Source organism: Salmo trutta, chromosome 19 (assembly GCF_901001165.1).
Source record: "Salmo trutta chromosome 19, fSalTru1.1, whole genome shotgun sequence".
NCBI lineage: Eukaryota > Metazoa > Chordata > Actinopteri > Salmoniformes > Salmonidae > Salmo > Salmo trutta.
The window spans coordinates 24930738-24953783 of NC_042975.1; the positions used below are offsets into that span (position 1 = coordinate 24930738).

Genomic DNA, 23046 nt, shown 5'->3' on the forward strand with positions numbered 1-23046 from the left:
GTGCCAGAGCAGCGAACAGTTTTGACTGGGCTGAGCGGGAACTGTGCTTCCTCAGAGGTAGGGAGGCGAGCAGGCCAGAGGTGGATGAACGCAGTGCCCTTGTTTGGGTGTAGGGCCTGATCAGAGCCTGAAGGTACGGAGGTGCCGTTCCCCTCACAGCTCCGTAGGCAAGCACCATGGACTTGTAGCGGATGCAAGCTTCAACTGGAAGCCAGTGGAGAGAGCGGAGGAACGGGGTGACGTGAGAGAACTTGGGAAGGTTGAACACCAGACGGGCTGCGGCGTTCTGGATGAGTTGTAGGGGTTTAATGGCACAGGCAGGAAGCCCAGCCAACAGCGAGTTGCAGTAATCCAGACGGGAGATGACAAGTGCCTGGACTAGGACCTGCACCGCTTCCTGTGTGAGGCAGGGTCGTACTCTGCGAATGTTGTAGAGCATGAACCTACAGGATCGGGTCACCGCCTTGATGTTAGTGGAGAACGACAGGGTGTTGTCCAGGGTCACGCCAAGGTTCTTAGCACTCTGGGAGGAGGACACAAGGGAGTTGTCAACCGTGATGGTGAGATCATGGAACGGGCAGTCCTTCCCCGGGAGGAGGAGCAGCTCCGTCTTGCCGAGGTTCAGCCTGAGGTGGTGAGCCGTCATCCACACTGATATGTCTGCCAGACATGCAGAGATGCGATTCGCCACCTGGTTATCAGAAGGGGGAAAGGAGAAGATTAATTGTGTGTCGTCTGCGTAGCAATGATAGGAGAGACCATGTGAGGATCTGACCGAGCCAAGTGACTTGGTGTATAGTGAGAATAGGAGAGGGCCTAGAACAGAGCCCTGGGGGACACCAGTGGTGAGAGCACGTGGTGCGGAGACAGATTCTCGCCACGCCACCTGGTAGGAGCGAACTGTCAGGTAGGACGCAATCCAAGCGTGGGCCGCGCCGGAGATGCCCAGCTCGGAGAGGGTGGAGAGGAGGATCTGATGGTTCACGGTATCAAAGGGAGCAGATAGGTCTAGAAGGATGGGAGCAGAGGAGAGAGAGTTAGCTTTAGCAGTGCGGAGAGCCTCCATGACACAGAGAAGAGCAGTCTCAGTTGAATGCCCAGTCTTGAAACCTGACTGATTAGGATCAAGAAGGTCATTCTGAGAGAGATAGCAGGAGAGCTGGCCAAGGATGGCATGTTCAAGAGTTTTGGAGAAAAAAGAAAGAAGGGATACTGGTCTGTAGTTGTTGATATCGGAGGGATCGAGTGTAGGTTTTTTCAGAAGGGGTGCAACTCTCGCTCTCTTGAAGACGGAAGGGACGTAGCCAGCGGTCAAGGATGAGTTGATGAGCGAGGTGAGGTAGGGGAGAAGGTCTCCGGAAATGGTCTGGAGAAGAGAGGAGGGGATAGGGTCAAGTGGGCAGATTGTTGGGCGGCCGGCCATCACGAGACGCGAGATTTCATCTGGAGAGAGAGGGGAGAAAGAGGTCAAAGCACAGGGTAGGGCAGTGTCAGCAGGACCAGCGGTGTCGTTTGGCTTAGCAAACGAGCATCGGATGTCATCAGCCTTCTTTTCAAAATGGTTGACGAAGTCATCCGCAGAGAGAGAGGAGGGGGGAGGGGGAGGAGGATTCAGGAGGGAGGAGAAGGTAGCAAAGAGCTTCCTAGGGTTAGAGGCAGATGCTTGGAATTTAGAGTGGTAGAAAGTGGCTTTAGCAGCAGAGACAGAAGAGGAAAATGTAGAGAGGAGGGCGTGAAAGGATGCCAGGTCCGCAGGGAGGCGAGTTTTCCTCCATTTCCGCTCGGCTGCCCGGAGCCCTGTTCTGTGAGCTCGCAGTGAGTCGTCGAGCCACGGCGCAGGAGTGGAGGACCGAGCCGGCCTGGAGGATAGGGGACAGAGAAAATCGAAGGATGCAGAAAGGGAGGAGAGGAGAGGAGGGTTGACGAGGCAGAATCAGGAGATAGGTTGGAGAAGGTTTGAGCAGAGGGAAGAGATGATAGGATGGAAGAGGAGAGAGTAGCGGGAGAGAGAGAGCGAAGGTTGGGATGGCGCAATACCATCCGAGTAGGGGCAGAGTGAGAAGTGTTGGATGAGAGCTAGAGGGAAAAGGATACAAGGTAGGGGTCGGAGACTTGGAGGGGAGTTGCAATGAGATTAGTGGAAGAACAGCATCTAGTAAAGATGAGGTCAAGCGTATTGCCTGCCTTGTGAGTAGGGGGGGAAGGTGAGAGGGTGAGGTCAAAGGAGGAGAGGAGTGGAAAGAAGGAGGCAGAGAGGAATGAGTCAAAGGTAGACGTGGGGAGGTTAAAGTCACCCAGAACTGTGAGAGGTGAGCCATCCTCAGGGAAGGAACTTATCAAGGCATCAAGCTCATTGATGAACTCTCCAAGGGAACCTGGAGGGCGATAAATGATAAGGATGTTAAGCTTGAAAGGGCTGGTAACTGTGACAGCATGGAATTCAAAGGAGGAGATAGACAGATGGGTCAGGGGAGAAAGAGAGAATGTCCACTTGGGAGAGATGAGGATTCCAGTGCCACCACCCCGCTGGCTCGATGCTCTAGGGGTATGCGAGAACACGTAGGCAGACGAGGAGAGAGCATTAGGAGTAGCAGTGTTATCTGTGGTAATCCATGTTTCCGTCAGCGCCAGGAAGTCTAGGGACTGGAGGGTAGCATAGGCTGAGATGAACTCAGCCTTGTTGGCCGCAGACCGGCAGTTCCAGAGGCTGCCGGGGACCTGGAACTCCACGTGGGTCGTGCGCGCTGGGACCACCAGGTTAGAGTGGCAGCGGCCACGCGGTGTGAAGCGTCTGTATGGCCTGTGCAGAGGGGAGAGAACAGGGATTGCCAGACACATAGTTGACAAGCTACAGAAGAGGCTACGCTAATGCAAAGGAATTTTAAGAAAGGCATTGATGTTTAGGGTTAGGTACAGTCGTGCAACGATTGTGCTTTTTTCGCAAATGCTGTTTTGTTAAATCATCCCCCGTTTGGCGAAGTTGGCTGTCTTTGTTAGGAAGAAATAGTATTCACACAGTTCGCAACGAGCCAGGCGGCCCAAACTGCTGCATATACCCTGACTCTGTTGCAGAGGTGACACATTTTCCCTAGTTAAAAGAAATTCATGTTAGCAGGCAATATTAACTAAATATGCAGGTTTAAAAATATATACTTGTGTATTGATTTTAAGAAAGACATTGATGTTTATGGTTAGGTACAAGTAGGAGCAACGACAGCCCTTTTTCGCGAATGCGCACTGCATCGATTATATGCAATGCAGGACAGGCTAGATAAACTAGTAATATCATCAACCATGTGTAGTTTATTTATGATTGATTGATTGATTGTTTTTTATAAGATAAGTTTAATGCTAGCTAGCAACTTACCTTGACTTCTTACTGCATTCGCGTAACAGGCAGGCTCCTCGTGGAGTGCAATGTAAAGCAGGTGGTTAGAGCGTTGGACTAGTTAACCGTAAGGTTGCAAGATTGAATCCCCAAGCTGACAAGGTAAAAATCTGTCGTTCTGTCCCTGAACAAGGCAGTTAACCCACCGTTCCTAGGCCGTCATTGAAAATAAGAATGTGTTCTTAACTGACTTGCTTGGTTAAAAAAATAAAAATAAATCCACTAATCCGCAAATCGGTGGCCAAAAATACCGATTACCGGTTGTTATGAACTTGAAATCGGCCATAATTAATCGGTCATTCCGATTAATCGGTCGACCTCTAATATGGTGTAATTTCATGGGGCTCTGAATAATAGGAGTGTTGCTGGCCTTTTACTCCACCCATTCAATTGGCGGCCGAAACACATCAGTGCACTTACTGCACTACAGAAAACATGCTCAATGAATTAAAGGGCAACTACACTCAAAAGTTTAAGACTTTTCCCAGACCTCAAAAGTCATCCCCTGATGTGGTATAAGCATTTTTGTGAACACAGAAAATCCAATGTAGTTATTTTTCTATAAAAAAAATTGGGGAAAAAACTGGGATAACCAGAAAAACAATGGGAAATCCGAAGCCTGGAAAAACAAAACCAAGAGAACTGAATTTTGAGAAAAAAAATTAAGCAGAAAATATGAATGGATTTTAAAAGTCCCTACCAATTTTTTTTGCTATGCATGACTGCACTTTAGAATGTGTGTCATCCTGCAGCACAGCATTTTGGAGGAAGTTCAGGTCAAGTCCAATATTGACCATGCACCCGAGGTTGGGCCATCCTAGAAATGTTTTAGTGAAATATATACAATTTAGCAGACACTTATCCAAAGCGACTTACTGTCACGGTTGTCATAGGAATGAGCGGACCAAAGTGCAGCGTGTGTCGTTCCACATTTTATTTATACTGTGAAACTATGCAATACATAAATAAACTGAATAAACAAAACAACAAACCGTGAAGCAGAGGTGAAACATACACTACTCAAAATGAATCTCCCACAAACCCAGGTGAGACAAACACCAACTTAAATATGACCTCCAATTAGAGACAACGATGACCAGCTGCCTCTAATTGGAGATCATCTCAAACAAAGCCCAACATAGAAATACAAAAACTAGAACAATCCAACATAGAAATACAAAACTAGAACATAACAACATAGAAAAAACTCAACTAGAACACCCCCCATCACGCCCTGACCTACTCTACCATAGAAAATAACAGCTTACCATGGTCAGGACGTGACACATACATTTTTACGTGTGGGTGATCCCAGGAATCAAACCCACTATCCTGGCATTGCAATGCTCTACCAAGATGCATGCCAAGGTTATAAATGCTTTGTGAAGCCTCAATTTAATGTGATTTATAAAGCCTTTATTAAGCGGTGCTTATGCCACCCTTTATAAAACACAGGGTTTGTCATATTTGACATAGTGGGTTATGTCACACAGTTATGCCACATTTATGAACTCTTTATAAAGCATAACATATGGTTATAGGTGATTTGTAACACAGTCATGTAGTGTTCATGAAGGCTTTATGATGCCTTTATGAGCTGCATGTCATTTACAGCGGGACCAATCTTTTTATCAGCAGTAACATATTTGGAACTGCAGGCATAAGGAAACTTCGTAACTCAAGTTGCGTCTGCCTTCTCGAGGTATTGTATGTATTTATTTGCATGTCACGCACACAGGATTATTTTCCAGGCAGAATTGATGATTTGTTTGTTCATAGGGTTCTGTTTGTGTTCAAAGATCAAGGAATTGATATCAGCTATAAATCTGTGTTTGCAAAGCAGTGGTATTGGATCAAACGAAAAAAGGGGGGGGGGGGGCAATGCAATAAAAAGACCCAGGGAAGTGTAGTGGAGGGGGGCTAGGGGGAGCGCGCTTGGTGGTGAGAGAGGCTAAATTTAAATCGGAATTGGCCGACTTCCACAACCTTGCAGGCATTTTAATGAGTCATAATAACTTCATTTAAAACCAGCTGAGCAGAAAATAGTTTGGAGAGAAGCCTGTGGCCAGTATGGATTTGTGTTTTTGTCAGGCCCCACTCCCTTTCATGGGCCAGAGAGCCACAGACACACGACGCACATGCGTGCACAACACGCACACACACACACACTGGATGGACATCTGACTGGGGTTACACACAATTAGAGTTGCTGTGTGCCTGCGTGTCATGGTTTACGAACAATGACAGTTATGACATTTAATTTCACCATTTAAACCCCTTATTCATATCTTCTGTCTTCTCTAAACACAAACGTCTGTGGATGCAACTTAACCCACCCACTGTGCTGTTGTCTGCCCTCATGACGTCCATCCAGGCTCCACAGCTCCATTAAGGGATAACATCCTGGGTTCTAGTCACAGTTAATAACCACACATGTCAGTCCAACAAACTGTATATCATACAGTACATAGTCTGAATCATCACTGTATCTGTATCTGTGAGGGCCCCTGATGGTTATTATTTATCTATATGGAACCAACTGATTAACTTACTCACCCAGAGGCCAGTTAACTGGAGAGAGTATGACCAACCTTTTGCATAATTGTAAATGGTGAGAGTGAGCGAACATGTGGCCTCACTAATCAGACTATGTCACCCCCGCATCAAAAAGTCCAAATTAGAAGGAATTTTCTCTGAGAAGGAAAAACATTTATTGGAAGGAGGAAAATCAGCAAAATATGCCTCTAATTCTCTATCTGGCGTAGCAGAAGACCATTGACATTGTTGTTCTAATGACATAACGATGTATCATACATTGCAATGGCTATTAGATTATCTACTGTCTTTTTTCACAGAGGCAGTCTGGGTATGAGAGCAGGTTCCCGCGAGTGTGGGTGAGCACTGTCGTGTATCCTAAAATGATCTCACAACCATGCACTTCAGTCTTTCTATTAGCAGTCATCACAGAGAATGCATGGCTTTCTGTTTGTGTAATGCTATTAGGGAAATGTGCCATGTCAGACCTGACCACCATTCCAAACGTCATTGGGTGTGCATCCTTCAATTATGTGACAATCAGTTAACCTTGTAAAAGTTATATGTACATAGTTGCCATTGCTGTCAAGCAAACAGCATTCATATGGAGAAATGCTGGAATGTTGTCTGGTTAAGACCTACGCTTACTATAAATGCAATATGTTCTTGGTAATTTCTTATGAATTAAAATATATCTATAAAATACATTCCCTCCCAAAATATGCGAGTCTGATGAGATATTTGTGATAGTTTATTTCTATCACAATGCCGACAGAGGAAAAGAAAACATGATTTGTTTGTCACGTAAAGAGCCGTAAAAATAAATATCCTCCGAGGCATGACTTTCAATGTATTATGTAAGTTGGATGATAGCTTTGGAAACTTCTAGATCAATTTCTCAGCGCAGATTAGAGAGCTATGAATCCCATTTATGGTAGAGGCTCCCTCATAAAAAGCTTTTTGAAACTTTTATATTTTTGGGATGAAGAGAGAATGAACCTGCTAAGCAAAGATCCGCCGGCGGCGCTTTCATGTGTATATATAAAAATAATAATAAGATAAAGGCACTCCCAAAGCCATCTGGAAGTAGCCAGCACATACAAGGCTTGCTTTTATGCTGCTAATTCCACTTGGTGCAGCATAAACGCAGAGTGTAGATAATGTGTTATAACTGTTGCAAACATGTAAATGGCCCCGGAATACTAATCTTGGTGGTCAGGCCGAGGGAGGATAATTTTTGACTGGAGTAAACAGGCTGTAGTTTGGGGCTCCGAAAGCCTCTCCGAGGAGATGCTACTGCTCTCTGTTAAATGTATGAGCCGTGACTAGCCAGTTGTCCCTTTTCAGGTCTGAGCACAGTCAATGGAGCTACTATACTACCCTTCCAGGTGTCAAAAACCTAGTTATAAATTTGGTATTTTATTAGGATCCCCATTAGCTGTTGCGAGAGCAGTAGCTACTCTTCCTGGGGTCCACACAAAACATGAAACATGACATAATACAGAGCATTAATAGACAAGAACAGCTCAAGGACAGAACTACATCAAAAGGATCAACTCCCCTTTCAGCTGTACAGTGGCAGCTTGTCCTATTTTTGTCCAGCTGATTCTTGGCCTTTGTTGGCTCTCGGCCGGTGGCCTGTCATGTTCGGTTCTATCGTCGCTATATCTGGGTCCTGTGGTGCACGGCAGAGTGACTGACTGGGAGATGCTGAAAAGGAAGAGGGCGGTAGATCTGGAATGTGTGGCAGGACATTGTAAAAAAAAGTTTTAGTGAGGAAGTTAATGGTCTGTCGCACTGTCCACTTTTGTAAAGAAATTATTTTTCTCTATTTTCCATTTCTCACCCTACTTTTTCCTTCCCTTTTCTACTTTTTCTTGCTAGGAAAGATTATGGCTCAGTCCCCCCGACTCCTTCTCCCCCTCTCAGACAAACATAATTACATAATGGAAAGAGCAAGCAGAAAACTCCTTTTGTGTCATTTGGCAAACACCTCGGCCAAAGATGAAGGTTTTTAGACTATTTAAATACTTCTACATGTAGAATTTGTAGAATTGATTTCACATCCTGTTTGAAGTTATGGCAATAAAACTTAAACCTGCGTTTAACGGGGTGAAAATATATTTTTGGATACAAGCGAAATAAGTATGTAAATCAGTGCACCTAAGTGCAGTTAAACGCTGCATGTTTTCTGCATTTCCAGTTGTTCTGGTTTTTGGATTTCTGATAGTCTCCGCTTAGCCATATCAGCAGTTTGTTTCTGTTGGCTCGCAACCATGTTCTCCTAGCTGGACACTTCAGACATCCACATATTTCAGACTGTTCTCATCATTTAGGGATAATCTGTATTAATGATGTTCAACTGATACCAACAAATCTTCAGGTACATAGAGTCCCTTTGTTATTGGCAATGCATTACGGAAATGCTCACAACCCCATTGAAAACGAATTGACTTGTGCATTTTTAAAGTCATCTGTTTACATTTCTGTCTGTCTTCCTTCCCAATCAAAGATTCCCCCTCCTTTTTCCTGTGTCACATTTACTGTCCTAGAGGTCATTGTGTTGCCTGCTGTCCCCTCCCCCCAGGCATTCTGACTCTACTCTGGCCTTAATAAACCCAGGAGTGCCTTTGACAACGTGTGACTTGAAAGCAGGAAATAATGGGCCCTAAATGCTAAATCTTTACAGGTTATTGACCTGTGGAGAAAAGCGTATGCAGCAGGTTCTACCATCGTTTCAGTTTCCCCTTTCCAGCCCTATAGCCATTTTGTTTCACTGCAGACACTGTAGGACTTATTTGTCTACGGCTTCTGAACCAAGTACTCATGCCATCTTACTGGGTGAAATACAGCAACACATGGTTGTCTTTTGTGGCTGCAGCTTGTTGTCTCTTGTGAAATGTGAATACCAGGTTGCCCTGTCTTTAGTTGCTTTTTAGTTGCTGGACTCTTTTATGTTGCTGGTTCATTTTGCCTGGTACTGTTCATTTTGCCTGGTACTGCAGAATATAAAAACTGGCAAATGACAGCCAAAACTGCCTTCCTTCCCCCCAGCCTACCATCCCTTTCTCCTTAGCAATAAAGGCATTTACAGCACTGTAAAAACATGTCAATTGCTGTATCCAGTGGGGTTGCTGTGGCCTGCGGTGGTTGTGGGGGACGAGGGTTCACCTCGCGGTCAGACTCAGGTTCTTATGGAAGAAAGCTGCTGCCTCCCGTCCCGCCGCCAATACCCAACTCCAAGGGTTATTGATCAGCTCCAACAGTTCAAATAAGTGTTTATGTCCAGGAACATTCCATGACTTTCCCGGGCCAGGGGGGTGACGCTGGGTCTGGAGATGTTTGATAGAAAAAACTGTCCCCCACTAATCATGGCTACCGTTGTGAACTGTGGATGTGAATTCAGTGCATTGGTATACATTGCGGCCTGCATTACGCACCGTGGCCTGTCTCTGTTGGTTGAATCCCAGATTCACTTGATTTGAGTGCAAAGAGAAAACCACATCACTTGCATAAAACCATTCAAATGAAAGCTGTCTTACCCAGCAATGTACCAACTACTCAATAGGAAACTCATTCCTAACAGCCGGCCCCAACTGACCTGACATCCACATTAGGAAGTGGTCTCCCTCTGTTGTGGAGACCAAGGCTATTAATATCAGGGCCCTTGGCCCTGAGGAATGGCCCCTGTGTTAGAGGGAGCAGAGGGGGAACAGGGGCAGCCAGCCTTACTGACTGACCTTCGGGATGTCCCGTCCTCATTTCCTGCCACTTCACACCAGGAGAGCCCGGGTGGGTCCTCTCTGCTCCCGGCCCAGCTCCCGTTTCTTCCCCAAAGCTTTAAGAGGCCTTTGTGTCAGAGCGCCGAAACCGAGGGGGAGCATGCCAACATGTCATACCTTAAAAACATCCACTGACCCCTCTCTGGAAAAAAGGGGGTTTAGGAAAAGCCAGAGAAATATGGAACCTTTCACCTCTGTGGCAGAGATGGGAAGTGTTGGGGAGGAAGAGTAAGAGGTCGTTTGGTGGGCTGGAAGGGTTTGTTTGTTTTGTCCCAAACAAGGTCGAGGCTCAGAATACTGTACTGCCTGAACAAGGCTCTGATGTCAGCCCAGGGGAGAGGAAGGGTTATGTGGACTAAGATGCCCCCGGTCTCCCCAGGGCAAGAGTGCTGAAAATGGCTTCATTGTAGTGAGGAAAAGGACGAGCAACAGAGAGAGAGGAAGAAAAAAAAACGTGTCTGTGACCTACTGGACAGACAAATTGGTTTGCAGGCAAAAATGGATTAAGAGTATGGTGACTGACTGTGCTGCAGCGTGTCCATTTTGAGGGTTTGAATTTAGACTGCTTTGGTGTGTGTGTGTGTTTTTCTGTGTGTGCATGCATATGCCCTGACATTTAGCAAGTCAATATTTGTCTGCTTTCCTTTTCTCTAGACATCCTTGTTCTGAGCAGTAGACCATAAAGCTGTCAAATGTGGCCCGAAGATTTTCTCAATCTTCTTTTATTTCCTTTTTCCACTTGTGATAACAATATCATTGTCAACCAGCTAGCCGCTCTCCCATGTCCTTATGGCCAGGATTTGCATGGGGAAAAACACAGGTCTATCTTCTCTTATCTACTGTACAGTGTTTGCTCACACAATCGGTGCAATTCAAAGTATTTGTCTGTGGGTCTGTGTGTGTGTGTGCGAATGTGTTGCACGTGTCTGTCTATAACTAGCTTTGTCTAGTTCTGTACATTACTGTATGTGTTTGTTAGTCTGTGTTGTGTGCCCTTGGTCTGTGTGTGCGTTGTCTGCGTGTTCGTAATACACTGTGTTTTATGAGAGGAATCCTGATTGTGGCCCAGGATTTTTGTCTTGGTTGATGAAAAATATGCTGCCTGCGATACACATCTACTTGAGTGAGGGAACACACAGTTCTGGGCTGTCCTTTCCAATTGGCAGTCTCCGTGCTGTTCTGTGACTGATAAGAGGATAGTGTAAATATAACTGTACAGCTCGTTACCGCTGAAGGGAGAGGTGAGGGAGGGGAAAAAAGGAAGAGTGTTGTGTCTGTACTGTTCTGACGAAAGAGTGTGTGTGTTTTTATGGATTTTTTGCTGTTTTTTTGGTACTGAGTGTAAGTGTCTTACTTAACCCATTTGTGTAGGCTCACTGAACAGCCAGGCTGTGTTTTGTTGGTGCCTGTGTTTGTCTGCTTGAGCATCCCCCCTCTCCCTCTCTGCCTCTCTGCTTCTCTCCCTCTCTGCTTCTCTCCCTCTCTGCCTCTGCTTCTCTCCCTCTTGGCCTCTGCTTCTCTCTCTCTCTGCTTTACCCCTCTGCCTCTCCCCCTCTACCTCCCTCTCTACAAAAGGAGCAAACTGCATCTTCTGTTTGAGAGGTGATGTTGAATGGCAGAGTTATGTGATCACATTGCAGGCTGAGGGCTGGCTCTGTGTGGCTGGTTGGTGGTGTGGTGGGGCTCCATTAGATTGGGTTAGCTCAGACACCGTGTGGTGGGCTACTGGCACTTCCAATCATGGGTACCCCCCTAAACATCCATGACCACTCCAAGGGAGCATGGAAAGGCGGGACACTACACCTCCCCTTCTACTCTGTGCTGTGAGTAGAAGGAGGCAGCTGTTCTCTTTTGTTTAGAAATGCCAAAATCCCACTGCCCGCAGCGTTGTGTAATATTTCAGAGGAGGAAGTGAAAAGGGAAGAGTCAGTCAGTGGCACGTGGCACAACCCCCCCCCTCCTTTTACTTGGGTTATTCGAAGCAACAGTTGTGCAAGGCCCATTATGTCAGGTTAGGGCACGGTTGTGGCAACTTGGAGGGAGGCCGGGGAGAGAGGAAGCGGGAGTTGTTGGAGAACAATTATTTTATAGCCACTTCTTTCTCTCCCTCTTTTTTTCTCTCTCTGGAGAGGCAAGCAGTTATTTTGAGCAGCAGAGTTGGTGTTGCCACGGCACTACCCGGGGGCAGAGGGTTGGGGGGAGAAGGGAGAAGGGAAGGATGGTGCCAGAGTGCCAGGGGGGGGGGTTTCTCTCACCCCTCGTCCCCACCCTTCTCCTCTCCTCTGTCCGGCTAACAAGATGCCTTCTATTGATCAAAGGGAAATAAGAAAGGGGGTGAAAGTGTACCACTTTAATTTGTGTTAGGGTTTTTCTGAGGCCCCCAGAATGGTTCCTCCTTGCCTGCTGGGTGGCTGGCTGACTGGGTGCTGTAGCTTCTCTATCCGTCCTCCTCCCCGCTCAGACAGTAATGAGCCACACCAATGAGATGCCACAGAGGTTTTGTCCTCGTAGAGACACGGCATCACGCTGCCACTTCCTCTAAGAATTTATGTCCATGTGCCTTGGTGTATACTCCATCGTGGGCCTGTTTAGTACACGACTTCGGCCTCCCTGGGGAGAGGTTAGAGTGTTGCGCCATCTGTGGTGCCCTGGTTCACTAGGTAAAGACTGTATTGGCTCATGGCCCCATTTAGTGAGGACTGCTCATGGTTACAGTACGTTGACTGAAACAAACAATCAACTAAAGCATTATAGACAGTGTTAAGGCAAGGAGTTTTTCTAGACCATGTGACCCACCAGGAAAAACTCTTGGCTCTATAATATCCAATAATCTCCATTGGTCTCTGGAAGAAGCAGGGGGAGCTGATTTTATTAATGAACATTTCAAATGAGATACTCTGTCTATATCTCACCCGAACGCGGTTCCCTCTCCAAAGGTTAAGTATTTATTTTAACTGACTCATTTTGCCATATGTTCAACTCTGCATTACACATCCCTGGCCATACGTTATATTAAAATATGCATAACATCAAGAGTATTACTTTGGCAATTTTTTACTGAAGGCCATATCTCAGTGAAAAAAAGACCTATATTAACTATGGTTGGGTGGTATCCAGATTGTCATACCTTCAAAATGTTCCTGTTCTCTACCGGAGTATTCGGTATTATCGGAATAAGGGCCGCTATTTCTTCCCAGGGATCTTGATCTAGGAGTGGATTGATTTGTCTCTGCTGTAACCAATAAGCTTGATCTTGCAAGCTAGCCACTTAACTAGCAAGTTATCACACCAAATGCATAGCTGGAGCCCTGAGCTGTAGATATTTTATTTGGGACATCTTGTATTTTTTACGCTATTGAAAAACATACGGTACCGACCAAGTCTAATATTAACTAATGCCTTGTGCTGTGAGTGTGTGAAATGACAGTTAAGGTCTAGTACAATATCTAATACAGTAAATACTTGTGTTGCGTAAGTTGTAACTGGCAAATTTAGAAGTCCACCTTGTCCATCATGTGTCAGTGTAACTTGTCTTCCTCAGACTTACAGTGCAGCTGTTTTGTAATATCACTGTTTGTCGTTACGAAACCGACACCCAGTTTGTCTCTATTTCTAAGACAAAAAAAAGTTATCTTAGTATTGACTTCCTGTTATGATTTGCTGCTGCTGGAGGGTGTCGTAACCCTTGGAGACATTGCCAAGAACAGAACAGCCAAGGTCTAGTTTAGTGCTCTCCGTGTCCTGGGATCAGGATCACACAGGAACACAGAACATATCAAACAGGTATGTGGGTGGAGCAGGACACAAGTTAGCGAGCTAGCCTAGCAATACCATTAAGCTGTTGCCTGGCTGGGCCTGAGACATGCTCCCATAGCACCTTCTGTTTGTATGTGCTAAATACTAACGCTAGACCTCAGCTTTTCATACTGCTGTTATACAGTTCAATTCAATAAACTTTATTCTGTTATTGCCCCTGGCTGGGGAATAAATAAAGTTTATTCAACTGAATTGGATTGTAGAAATGCAGTGTGAAGAGGAGAGGCCCAAAGTTGGCACACATTTGCATACTGTACTTTTAAAGCTGCTCAGACACGATGGGTCTTGTTATTGACATAGTGCTGAATAATACAAGTGTTTCAAAAAAGAGTTTGCTTGTTGCAGGTGTGTGAGAATATTTTTTTAATGATATCTTAAATGGAAAAGAAAAACTTGCACACTCCTCTTGGCAGTATCACTTTGTACATTTAAAAAACAACTGTTAAACGTCACAATATCTTATGTCTGTTCCAAAGGTTATGTAATCTTACCACACACATACTATACAGTACATGTATCTACAGTTAGTATAGTTTCTACACTGTATTGGGCCTATGTCCATATTAAACACCCTCCTGTCTCCTCTCCTGTGTTGCAGCTGGTGAGAAGGCCATTGTCTGTGACCAGTGTGGGGCCCAGTTCCAGAAGGAGGATGCTCTGGAGGCTCACAGACAGATCCACACAGGTAAGAACACAGCCACCACTTCTGCTTCAATAAGGCTTTACATGTGTTCCCACCATCACTCTGTGTTAGAGAGAATTGTGTTCTCTTTAGAACAGTTGCTCCACTCCCACCAGGGCCTTGTACACCATCTAATTCTGTTTGTTGTGTGAGTGTCTAGTTTGCTCTTGAGGTTAAAGTCTAACTAAGTCATGTGAAGTAGGTCAGATTGATAGCTATAAATAAGACAAAACACAAAAAAGCATACATTTTGGTGTGCCTAAATGATCTGAAGCATATAAACTAATAATGTATGCTTGTTGACTTTGATGATATTTTAGTAATTATTAAAATAGTTTTTACACCACTGTAAACAGTGAGTTTACAGTATGCTACGTCTTACTGCTCTTGGCACTGTACCAAGCAGAAAGACCCAGCAGTGACATTACCATATCCCGTGTCACCGCGTTAAAAGCTAGTAACCATGGCTTCCGGTATAAAGCCGAACCCTCTCAGTCATGGTTATAAGGCGGCTGGCTCGTTCCACGGCGAGGTGGGGGTCTGGAATCCCGTGGGATGGATGCCAGAGAGGGAGAAGGTGAAGGGACTCTCAGACCTGGGCTTACCGTCCAGCTATAGCTAGATGACTCCTGATATCTCCAGGAGTGATAAGTATACATTTTTGTATTTCTCTTTTTTATTTTTGCTAGCTAGGACCATCTACTTTAAGTGCTGTCTGTCTTCCCAGTAGCCTACTTGGTGTGTGAACTGCTGACTGCTCATAACTTGCAGATGATTGTTGACACATCAACCAGGATCAAGGGGCAGGGCAATTTATGACTTGTTTTGGTAATCAGTGGCTGTATTGGAGGGGAGTGGTTTCACCTCTCCTAGGCAATCAGCAATTAGTGTTAGTTCTTCAGTCTCCCCTGGTTTCTCAATGGCAGCTGTAAGCGGAGGTCGTGCCATTGGCGGATTTGTCGGAAAACTAAGACAGTTCTGCCGAGTTGTTGTTCTGCGGAGTTGTTTGAGGAAGGAAAGCGAGGAAGGCTGCTCACCACTCTCTCACTTCAGTATCTTACCTAGTTATTTACAGATGATCTCATTTTGCTCTTTTGTAGCTTTGTCAACTGTGTGTGTGTTTTTTTGTTACCAGTTCGCACCTCTCCCTTTAGGCTTTGCAGACGCTCCCCGCCCCTTGGCTGCAACCCTTCTAATTTAGTGTACCATGCGCGCACAACCCATGTGGAATTACGGGTGTCTGGCAGCGCTTGGAACTGCCGATCTGTGGTCAAGAACGCCGAGTTCATCTCAGCCTATGCTGCCCTTCAATCCCTTGACTTTTTGGTCCTGACGGAGACATGGATCACCCCAGAGAACACTGCTACTCCAGCTGCTCTCTTCATCTGACTATGTTTTCTCTCATAGTCCGGGAGCATCTGGTCTCCGTGTGGTGGCATTGGTCTACACATTTCTCTTAAGTGGAGATTTTCGATTTTCTCCCTCACACCTGTCCATCTCCTCATTTGAATTCCATGCTATCACTGTCACTTGTCCAATCAAGCTTAACATTATTGTCATTTCCTGACGATGGCTCACCGCTCTTTGTACTTGGCGACTTCAACCTCCCGACGTCTGCCTTCGATTCGTTTTTTTCCAACTCTCTCTTTCCTCTACTTGCCTCTTTTGACCTCAACCTTTCCCAATCTCCTCCAACTCACAAGGCAGGCAATACACTTGACCTCATCTTTACTAGAAGCTGCTCGCCTACTGATCTCACTGCGACCCCCCTCCAGGTCTCTGATCACTACTTTGTTTCCTTTTCTGCCTCCCTTTCCTCCAACCCTAGCCACTCAGCCCCTACCCAGATGGTCATGCTTTGTTGCAATCTTCACACACTATCTCCTACTACTCGCTCTTTTTCTATCCTATCATCTCTTCCTTCTGCTAAATCCTTCTCCCTCCTGTCTCCTGATTCTGCCTCTTCGACCCTACTCTCCTCCCTTTCCGCATCATATAACTCGCACAGTCCCCTTTCCTCCCAGCCGGCTTGCCCCTCCTGCTCTGTGGCTGAGTGACTCATTGCAAGCTTACAGAACAGGGTTGCGGGCAGCTGAGCGAAAATGGAGGAAAACTAAACTTCCAGAGGACCTACCATCCTTCCACTCTCTCCCCTCTACCCTCTCTTCCTCTGTATCCGGTGCTAAAGCCACTTTCTACCACTCTAAATTTCAAGATTCTGCCTCTAACCCTTTTCCACCTTCTCCTTAATCCTCCACCCCTCCCCCTCCCTCTCTGCGGATGACTTTGTCAACCACTTTGATAAAGAGGTTGATGATATCCGAATACTCATTCACTCAGCCTATTGAGTCCACTGGTCACATTCACACAGAACTACCCTATGCCCTGACCTCTTTCTCCCCTATCTCTCCAGATGACATCCTGCGTCTGGTGAGGTCTGGCTGCCCGACAACCTGCCCGCTTGACCCTGTCCTCTCCTCCTTTCTGCAGACCATTTCTAGAGACCTTCTCACTTCCCTCATCAACTCATCCCTGACGACTGGCTGCGTCCCCTCTGACTTCAAAATGGCCCAAGTTGCTCCCTTCCTCAAGAAATCAACACTCAACTCATTTGACGTCAAAAACAATAGAGCTGTATCCCTTCTTTCTTTTCTTTCCAAAACACTTGAGCGTGCTGTCTCTGATCAACTTTCTCGTTGTCTCTCTCAGAACGATCTTCTCACCCTAACCAGTCAGGCTTCAAGACGGGTCACTCAACCGAGACCGCTCTTCTTTGTGTCACAGAGACTCTCCCCACTGCCAAAGCTGACTCTCTCCTCTGTTTTCATCCTCCTAGATCTATCTGCTGCCTTCAACACTGTGAACGACCAGATCCTCCTCTCCACCGTTTCAGGGCTGGGCATCTCAGGCTATGCACACTCTTGGATTGCATCCTACCTGGCAGGCCGCTCCTACTAGGTGACATGGAGAGGATCTGTGTCTGCTCCACGTCCTCTCACTACTGGTGTCCTCCGGGGCTCGGTTCTAGGCCCTCTCCTCTTCTCTCTATACACTAAGTCACTCGGCTCCGTCATATCCTCACGTGGTCTGTCCTATCATTGCTATGCGGATGACACTCAACTACTTGCGTATGTGGCCAATGATTCTTAAATTACGAGAGGTGCCGACTCAAGTTTCCCTTCACTCACAGTTGGCAACGGTGGGGCGTGTGTGTATGCTGATACTGTAAGGAGGATGACTAGGTGTGTTGTGATTGCTGGACTCCAGAGTGTGGCAGAGATGGGTCACAACCTCCAGTGTGTGTGTGTGTGTGTGTGTGTGTGTGTGTGTGTGTGTGTGTGTGTAGCATTGATGTGTGTAACCCGTGGTTTACTGGGTTACAGCCATTCTATCACTCCACACTTCTGTGACCGGCCAGACAACAAGCCATCCTATTTCAGAACTATGGACTGGTAATGTGACCCAAGCTGTGTTGTCCTGTATATCAACCTCAATGTCTTCTCAAGTGGTACACTTTACTCTTCCTTTTTTGTAAAACGAGAACATTTTCAGTAGATATAGTTTTCCTGTACTCCGTGTGCCATTGTTAGGGTGATGGTTATTCAACATGTAGGTATTCTCTGTTGTGTTTTTTAAATGGGGGAGGAGCTCCTCTGTGTACCCCAACAGAACCAGAATGGAGTATAACCGAATATAATGGAGACTGACACCGTCATCCAAGCCTGACCCAAACAACTTCCCGGAGCAATCTGGGTGGCCCCGCATTTTTTGACAGGCATGTCTCGGGGCTAACGCTACTTGAGCTGGCCCCCTATTTGACAGCGGCAGGGGCCTTGACCAATCCAGGGTCATATAGTAAAGAGGGGTTAAACGAGACTAATGATCAGACAGTCATACCAGCAGAAAGTCTAAATATAGAATTCTAGTCTGGAGTAGAAAAATAAGCAAGGGACTTGTCTTCCTGCCTGGGTTTGGAACAGCAGTGAGGCCAGTCTCCCCCGAGACCCACCGGGCTTATATTTTAAAATGTGCTCTAACGCATGGCTCGGCAGATTCGGCTGCTCCATCTCTCAATATGCTCACCCATATGCTTAGCTTTACTCAGTCTACTCACTCTGGAAAATGGGTTATCACATAATTCTGCCTGTGTGCAGCTCTATGTGTGCGAGTGTGGCGATGCATAACTTACTGTACACTGTCAGAAAGGAGATTATTCACACTTTAAACCATTTAGAACACGTGTGCATATTATATGCTAACGTTTCCAGGAAGTGTGACTCGTGTAAAGTGAGATTGAGAGGTGAATGAACAGTGAGTGAGTAATCACTCTGTTCTGTTCACACTCTCTCTGCTATACAGAAATGTTTGAGTGACAATAAGGTCGTAATGAGTTGCAATATACACCTTTTTGGATGTAAGAGAGGAGCTCCTCTGGGATCTGCGGTGTCCATCTAACGCCAGACAAAACAAACTGTTACTTAACAGCTAGAGATTCCTTCTCCCCCCTCCCTTTCTACCCCCTCTTCCACAGTCCGGTGGTTGTGTGACTCTGTGTTGCACTCGCTATGTAAATAGTTCATGACCGTCGGCATGGAGGTGGTGTTTATGATGGCCAGAGTTTTGCGTGGCGTTGTAAACATCCAGGTCTCAGTTTCCCGCTGGCAGCGCAGGCAGGCTTGGCCAGCAGAGAGGGTATAGAAGGGCAAAGAGCTAGGGCCGGTTCTTTCCTGTTCCCCTCATGCGATCATCGCACCTTGGCTCTCTCCCTCTGCCGCTGAAATACTCTGTGAAATACAGTCAAGGATGAATGGCATTCCCAGAAACCGCATCGGGTTTGGAAGAAGTGCATTATGTCACCCCTTGGCTCTCATGTATGATTTACAAAACGGAGGAATACACAGTTCTCGAACGATATGTTATAGTCAACTGTTTATTTATTTTTTTTATTGTTTTTTTTACATGTGCACTGTACACTTTAAACTTTGGCTGACAGATTTGAGATAGATGTAAGATTATAAGAATTATTGTGCAATTGTAGACCTCACACTTTTTCTGTAAGGACCACATTTTTTTTTTAAAAAGCACTTTGTTTTTGTGCAGTGGTCGAACACCAGACAGGGGAAAATATTGTTGACCATCAAAGTCAAATGTTATCGAAGTGTCTGCTTGGCAGTAAGGGGTGCTGTTCTCAAATGACAATATTTGGCCTGGAAGTCATGCCCATTTCTGGGTAATGCTGCTCCTTCAACTAATGCTGCTCCTTCACTATTGTGGCATCCCTTCTGGCCAGTTGACGTCAGAGTTATCAGTTGCAGCAGCGCTTCTTTATCCACTCAGACTCACACTGGTTGTAAAACAGGCCGGATCACAAGCTTTATATTTACCGTTACTTGGTATTTGCTTAGGTTAGTTTTATATCCCTGTGCATGTGTGTACAGTACTCTGAACCTTTTCACAGTATGAACACATGAAACCTGAGTAATTGTAAGGGCACGCTACTGTAAAGGAACATTCAGTGTATTTTCTGAACGTTGACATTTTGAAATTAGTATGGCAAACATGACAGTCACTTGTCAATAGAAGAAGTAAAAGAAAATAAACTAATCAAGTTGATTTGTTGATAGTACCATCTCATTTATCATGAAGCCAATACTATGGCATTAGGCCTCATCTCTTCATCTGAAACTAATTGATTGTGGCCACAGTTTAATATATCCGAATAACACAGAGGGGGTCAGCAGTGTTGGCTGGGGATTTTGAGGTGGCAGGACTCAACGTCATGCGCCTGTGTGTTTACGCAGTAGGCTACTGCACTGCCCTGCTCCCGCACTCTGTGCACTGCCCTGCTCCCGCACTCTCTGCACTGCCCTGCTCCCGAACTCTCTGCACTGCCCTGTTCCCGCACTCTCTGCACTGCCCTGCTCCCGCACTCTCTGCACTGCCCTGCTCCCGCACTCTCTGCACTGCCCTGCTCCCGCACTCTCTGCACTGCCCTGCTCCCGCACTCTCTGCACTGCCGTGGTCTAGCTTTTTGACATTGTTTTTAAGGGCAGTCCAACCTGACTCCCACCTATATCACCTCTGGTATAGCTCCGGAGGGTTCCACCTCACACGGACCTAAGTCACAGTTAGAATCACATTATAGCACCTGACATTAATCAACACTTTTGAACGACACACCTCTCACACGAAACGCACCCCTCTCACACAAGCCATATCTTAATGGCTTGGGCTAGTTCTAAGAGAGACTCTAGTCTTGCCAGGAGATCCCATGTCCTAATGTGACTTTTAAGCTTGATTACATAGTATGAATCTCCCCTCAATGCATGTACAGTAGCTAGAGCAAGTTTAACTGCAGAAGGTAATGCACTAGGTTTTTGCCACTCACTAGAGTTCAGTACAAATGCAATAGTGTGATACCCTGGAACAGTGTTCTTGTTTCTGTGCAGATAGAAGGGGAGCAGCCCTGTCAGGACACCATGTGAGCTGTGGCTGAAATGAGTGTTGACAATGCTGTAATGACATGGGGATGGAGAGCTGAAGAGCTGACCTGGGAGCAGTGTAGCCGTCTGTAACAGTAACAGCCTTCTATCCACCGACTAACTGGAGATCCTCAGGGACTGTCTCTCGCTCTGCAATATCAGCGCAGGTCATCTTGTCTGCACCATGTTCAACAGGGGGGGAAACTATTGTGCAAATGATCGGAATGGCACCTTCGGTCATTGGAAAAGGCCATCTGATTTGGCCCGTGTTTGGGAAGCGAAGCAACGTGTTTTCCATGAGATGGTGGTAGTCCTGTTTATAGACGAGCCCCCCCCCCCCCAAGATTCCTGGTCTCAGTGAAAATTCTGAAATAATGGGAGGGACTAACCCCTCATTTTCTATCCCCCTCTCTCCCTCCCTCTCTTTCTCACTCTCTTTCCTCCCCTCTTTTTTAAGTCTTGTGTTACAGGGAAAATATGCAAAACATTTTGGAGGCAACAGTGGATTTAGCTGGTGGGAACACTGCGTGACTCCAGCGGCCGGGGCCACAGAGTAAACAGTTTCTTTCTCAAGCCAGAAATAGTTTGGACAGTGAGCGAGAGAAAAGGGAGGACAACACGCCTGTGTTATGGCGCAGTGAGAAAAGAAGCCTGAGGCCTCTTTCTTTCCTTCTCTCTCGCTTTCATTCCCACCCCCACTTTCTTTTTCACTCCCACATCTGAAAATGTTCACACTGGTGGCCTCCCAGTCAGTCCCCACACACACACCAACACCCACACATACCCCTCTCATGTGCAACTTTCCTAAATTATGCCACTGCCACTGGTGAACTGGGTTCACGTCAAAAGTGTTGATTATCTCAATCATATTAGGCGAATAAGACCATCTCTTTAGCATTTAGTTAATAGTGATGTTATTAAGTTGTCAGTGAGCATCAGAGCCATGATGAACACACAGCCTTGGTATGGAAGTGTTTTTGTTTGCCTTAAATTCTGGATGGTGTTTATGTGGACATCAAGGTTGAATAAATAGATATTTTACCATACAGAGAATAACAACATTTATTCAGCACAAACCATCTAGAAATGGTCATTGGAGGTACTTGAAGGTTATTTGGTAGTGTTTCATTTTTGATTGGTGCGTTAGCCTCATGAATGCCCTCCCACTGTGGTCATCTGGTGTGCAGTAATGCTGCGTTAGCCCTCATATAATAAAGCGTTAGCCCCCATATATCGCTAGCCTTTCATTATTGGGAAAGCTGTCCCTCACTCCGGCAGATTACCCATCTGTCTGTCTGTCTGACTGGCCTCTGTCCCTGTAAACTACAGTGGAGTGCACTTATAGCAAAGGTCTTTGTCCCTTCTTAGTATATTAGTGAGGCATAGTTTTCATAATAGTGTACTGTGTAGCTACTATGTTGATGTTTGTGTCCTTATGAACCACTATGAGTTGCAAGGAGACTTTTTGCTTCAGGTGTAATGCACAGATCTGTGTTCCCTGAGATCCGGAGTGACATATAGTGTAGTTTATTGGAGGGCTGAACTGTCTGTCACTGTAGATCGGCAGGGATTGGTCCCCTTGATGGTCCCTTCCCCCAGGTGATGCGTAGTTCCCACCAAAGGTCACAAGATTCGGAGGGAGTGACACTGTATCTCCTAAATATACACAAGCATGGACCCACCAGACCAACCTTCTGACTGAAAGAGGAGACGGTCGCAGAATCTCCTTTTGATGTGACTGGTAAACAAAACTCCACCATTCCCATTGTGTTTTTACCTTCTCTAGTTTTGCCTAAAGTCTTTTTTCATTCATCATTATGTGCAAAAGCTTTTTGATAAGTGAAAAGACTAAGTGAGAATACGTCAGGGTAATTTGAGTTTATGGGAGAAGTTTAACAGGTGGCATAGGGCAAGCTTTGCAACCCAATCCTCCTTCTGTCCCAGTTAAAATAGTTTTGCTATGCAGTATGGGTAACATTTGCTCAAGGTGTCTTGTGACCAGCTGAAGTGCAGTTGAGAAGAGCCCTTAGAAATCTTTCAGCTGACTGTCATTCAGAATCGTACAGGGTTATTTTAATAGTGGATCTATCAACCTCTCTCTCTGAGACAGTGGAGGCCTTCTACAGCTCTAAAATACCTTCAATTCAATGCTCCTCTTTTCTCCACTCTCCTGGACAGATAACTCTTTTTTTTCTCCCTCCCTCCATCTCTCTCACTCACTTCCCAAAATAAGAAGTGTACAAGTGGTCTGAGTCAGTATCAGTGAACAAATTAAATCAAGTGCAGACCTAGACTACAGTCTCTTCTTCTTCTCCCTGTTTTTTTTTCTCCCTGCTCCAAACAAATTTTTTCGCCAGATAG

At 45.9% G+C, this 23046-nt stretch overlaps 1 protein-coding gene across 2 annotated transcripts in view; it reads left to right on the forward strand.

The window, feature by feature from the left end:
* Nucleotides 1-23046, forward strand: part of LOC115154192 (zinc finger and BTB domain-containing protein 16-A) — a 165393-nt gene that overhangs the window by 87726 nt on the left and 54621 nt on the right. For both annotated transcript variants that reach the window (XM_029700180.1, XM_029700179.1), the window contains exon 4: nt 14120-14206. In XM_029700180.1, coding sequence (XP_029556040.1) covers nt 14120-14206 — 87 coding nt within the window. The remainder of the gene's footprint in view (nt 1-14119; nt 14207-23046) is intronic.